This window comes from Canis lupus, chromosome 1, assembly GCF_011100685.1.
Source record: "Canis lupus familiaris isolate Mischka breed German Shepherd chromosome 1, alternate assembly UU_Cfam_GSD_1.0, whole genome shotgun sequence".
Classification (NCBI taxonomy): Eukaryota; Metazoa; Chordata; class Mammalia; order Carnivora; family Canidae; genus Canis; species Canis lupus.
The window spans coordinates 109208703-109213124 of NC_049222.1; the positions used below are offsets into that span (position 1 = coordinate 109208703).

At 47.7% G+C, this 4422-nt stretch overlaps 1 protein-coding gene across 3 annotated transcripts in view; it reads left to right on the forward strand.

Annotated features, from left to right (window-relative positions):
* The window catches only part of ZNF541 (zinc finger protein 541), a 45523-nt gene extending 41553 nt beyond the window's left edge, over positions 1–3970 (forward strand). For all 3 annotated transcript variants that reach the window (XM_038528427.1, XM_038528426.1, XM_038528428.1), the window contains exons 15-17: positions 2639–2779; positions 2948–3129; positions 3243–3970. In XM_038528427.1, coding sequence (XP_038384355.1) covers positions 2639–2779; positions 2948–3129; positions 3243–3411 — 492 coding nt within the window. In that variant the 3' untranslated portion in view covers positions 3412–3970. The remainder of the gene's footprint in view (positions 1–2638; positions 2780–2947; positions 3130–3242) is intronic.
* Positions 3971–4422: the final 452 nt, after the last annotated feature.

Genomic DNA, 4422 nt, shown 5'->3' on the forward strand with positions numbered 1-4422 from the left:
TGCTTGCGTCCCTTTGTGTAGATTCATGTTTCTGTTTGTTATCATTTTCCAGAAGGAAATAGATGCAAATCCTGTACTACTTCTTGTGGTGCAAGTTTGCTAGTCATGGATTTTTCCAGCTTCTGAATATCTAAAAATTTTTTTATTTTGCATTCATTTTTGAAATATATCTTTGCTAGGTATACAATTCTAGTTAGACGGGTTTTTTTTTTTTAATTCTTGACGTCATTTAAAGATGTTGCTCTATTTTCTTCTTGCTTTTGTTGTATCCAGCAAGAAGCCGACTGATTTCATTGTCTCTGTCCCTGTATAAACATGTTTTTTGTTTGTTTGTTTGTTTGTTTGTTTGTTTGTTTGATGGTGGTTTATATGAACTTCTCTTTATCACTGGTTTTGAGCAGTTTTATTATGATGTGCTTCAACATGGTTTTCTTCATTTTTTTTCTTGTGGTTGGTGTTGATTGAGGATCCCACTGATGTGTGTGCATGCACACATGCACATGCCTTCCTGCACTTGCCCCATGGCTCACTGGTGCTCTTTTTCATTTCTCTTGTTTTTCCTCTGTTTCATTTTGGATGGTTTCTAATGGTTTCTATTGTTGTGTCTTCAAGTTCACTCATCTTACCTTCTGTGGTGCCCAACCTGTCATTAATCCCATGTTCTGCAGTTTTCATTTCAGACATTATAGGTTTTGTCCCTAAAGTTCTCTTTTGGTCTCTTTCATATATTCCATGTCTCTATTTAACTTTTTGATCATATATTATGCAGATATAATAAACTTAACATTTTTCCCTGCTGATTCTAACATCTGTGTGTGTTCCGAGTTAATTTTGACAGTTTGATTTTTCTCCCCATTATATGTCATATTTTCCTGCTTCTTTGCATGCCTGGTGATTTTTCACTGGATTCTAGGCATTGTGAATTTTAGCTTGTTGTTTGCTGTATATTTTTGCACCTTATAAGTATTCTTGAACTTTTTTCTGGCATGCAGTTATTTGAAAACAACGTGTTCCTTTAGGGTATTGCTTTTAGGTTTTTGAAGATGGTACCAGAACAGCTTTTTGTCTAGGGCTAATTATTTCTCGTTTCTGAAGCAAAACCGTTCTCATTGCTCTACCAGTACCCCATGAATTATGAGGCTTTCCACACACACACACACACACACACACACACACACACACACACCGGTGGAGACAGACACCATTCCTGGCCCCTGTGAGCCACAGGCGCCTTTCCCTCTGATCCTTTTGGATTGGTCTTTGCCTGGCATTGGGTTGTCTCTTCACACGGACTTTGCTGAATCCTTGAGGGGAACTCTGTCCAGATTTCTGGAGTGTTTCTCTGTGCCTCTGTCTCCTCTGCTGCACCTTGTCCTGTGGACTCTTACCATCTTGGTCTCCCCAGGCACTCGGCTCCCTCTCAACTCAGGGGGTCTGCTGGGGTGACTCCCCCTGGGCCATGGCCTGGAAACTCTCCTGAGGTGGTGGTGGTTTTTCTGCCTCTCAGAAAGATGTTTTTGGACTAATGCCAAGTGTCTTACCAACCACTGTTTCATGTATTTTGCCTGTGTCTTTTCATTGTTTTGGATGGGAGGGAGATCTAGCTCCTGTTGCTCTGTCTTGTTAGGAAGCAGAAGTTTAACTTTTTTGTTTCTTTTTTTTTTTTAACTTAGTGCTATTTCTTAGGTGGACAGGAGTGCACTATTTTGCCTCTTAGTTTGTGAAAACACACAAAGTGGAAACAAATTCACACGGAGAAAGGTGTCTTCTGAAGTGAGATCCAGATACTAAATGGCTACTTTAATTTACCTGAAAAATATTCTTTCTGGAGCAGTTAAACTTTTCCATTCTGTTTTGTTTTTATGGAGGTTATTATTAATGGGATCTCTTCTTTAGTGGACAGTGAGGGGGGAGCAAACAGTGGGGTCTTACTGGCCAGGATCAAACTGTGCCCTCAGAACCTCTTCCTTCTCTCCTGGGCCACTTCCCTCGCTTTAGGGCTCTGCCTCACTGTTACAAAGGCTGTGTGGCCCCCAATGCCTGAGGCATTCTGCTTTTGTTAGTTCTAGTTGGCAGAGGTATGGCTACTAGACATGAAGTTGCAGTGAGCATCCTTGTATGCCTTCTAGTGCGCCATCCCATAAGGAAGAATCCCTGAGATGGACTTCCCCCCAGGGCGTGAGGGGCTTAGCTGGTGTTGGCTGTGGTGGTGACTTCACTCTGAACCCCTCGTCACCTGCGAGGACTTTGCGATTCTCTGCCCCTTGCAGTGAATCAGGGGCACGCCAGGCCAAAGCAGAGAGACATTTCAGGAAGCCTTTCAAAAAGTGACTGGCAGGGGCAGCCCGGGTGGCTCAGTGGTTTAGCACCGCCTTCAGCCCAGGGCCTGATCCTGGGGACCTGGGATCAAGTCCCACGTCAAGCTCCCTGTGCAGAGCCTGCTTCTCCCTCTGCCTGTGTCACTGCCTCTCTCTCTCTCTCTCTCTCTCTCTCTCTCTCTCTGCCTCTCATGTATAAGTAAATAAAATCTTTAAAAAAAAGTGACTGGCCCCCTGGGGAGGGTATTTGGGGTGTCATGGTGACACTCAAGGCTGCTCAGGAAGTGTTGCTCATGCCACCTTCTGTTTTCCTTCACCAGATTCAGACAAAGACTGTAGCCCAGTGTGTTGAGTATTATTACATCTGGAAAAAAATGATCAAGTTTGACTGTGGCCGAGCCCCAGGACTGGAAAAGAGGGTCAAGAGAGAGCCAGATGAGGCAGACAAGACAGAAGCAAAGGTAGGAGGTCTGGGGAATGTTGGGTGCTGATGGGGATGCAGCTGCCCATCCCAGACAGGGAAAGGGGAGGGCACCCACCAGGAAGGGCTTCTCCCTGCAGTGGAAAGCATCTCCCTTAGAAGGGTGGAGGCTTGGTGCCCTTATACCATCATTTCTGCTGTTCTGCAGGTCACTTGCAGCCCTCGGGAGAGACCCAGCCACCGTCCCACTCCTGAGTTCAAGATAAAGACCAAGAGTTACAGGAGGGAGTCCATTCTCAACTCCAGCCCAAATGCTGGTCCCAAGCGGACCCCTGAACCACCAGGCAGTGTGGAGGGCCAGGGTGTCTTCCCCTGCAGAGAGTGTGAGAGGTACCAGCCCTTTCCCTGGATGCGCCCACACCACCTTCCCTCGGCCCCCATGGCTGCCCTTGGTTGGCGTGCCTTCCCCCTGCTCTGACCTGTGTTCTCTGGTGAATCCTCAGGGTGTTCGACAAAATCAAGAGTCGAAATGCCCACATGAAGCGACACCGGCTTCAGGACCATGTGGAGCCCATCGTCAGGGTGAAGTGGCCTGTGAAGCCCTTCCAGCTGAAGGAGGAAGAGGAGGAGGAGGAGGAGATAGGGGCTGACATCGGCCCCCTGCAGTGGTGATTGGGTGGAGTGGGGAGCTGGAGCCAGGCAGCAAGTCTGGATGGGGGCCTCCAGCCCCCCGACAGCCTCTCCAAGGGGTTGAGGGCCCCCCTCTGCCTCCTCCCCACCCCCACTGTCCCTCACTGGCCAGCCTGGCTTGGAAACGTGGTAGGCATTTGGCCATAAATAGGCAGGAGAAGCACCCAACCATCAGACCACCGTGAAGTCCCAGTTGGCTGGTGCCAGAGGCTCCATTCTCTTTAGGTTAATTAGTCACTCCCCTTCTTTCAGTCCCACTCCATCTAGAGCAGGGGGGCTTGGAGAGGTAATGAGGTAGATCTGGGTAGCTCTTAAATCTTAGCCTCAGTTTTGGGGTTTGGTTACATTTGTTAGATAAGGCCAAGACGTAGAGAATCAGTGGGAAGATACCTTCAGATCTCCAACATGTTGGGGCCCCCCCTCCAGGGGAGTCTCTCTGCATTCCAGATTCAGTCCCTAGTTTTGCAATGACTTGTACATTGTTAGGTTTTTTTTGTACGTGTCGACTTGTAAATCTTATTAAATTGGGTTCTCGAGCAGCTGTCTTCTGGCTTCCCCAGCCTTTTGATCCAGCAAAGGCTTTTGAATCTTGCTGGAGCCACAGAGATGAGTAAGCTGAGTCCCCTCCCCAGAGGAGCCCAGGAGGCTTTGTACACTCATTCAGCCAGCAGTTATTAAGCACCTACTAGAGTATAAGCCACACAGTGCCCAACTGGTGCAGCAGGGCTACAGTGACGCAAGGGGAACAAAGTCCTTCTCCTTGTGGAGCTTCCATTTTAGGAGTGGGAGAGTAGCAGTGATGAATGAATGAAAAGGTGATTTGAGATCTTGATTGTGGGTGTGCTTGCAGTCATAGTAGCAGGAGAGGCAGCGTAGGATTCAGCCGTCAGGAGTTGTGGTGCTTAAGGTCAGCATGTTGGCTGCAGCAGTGGCAAGCATCAGCCTCTGCTATACCAATGTCCAGACCTTCAGAAGAGTTGCAGGGAAGAGAGC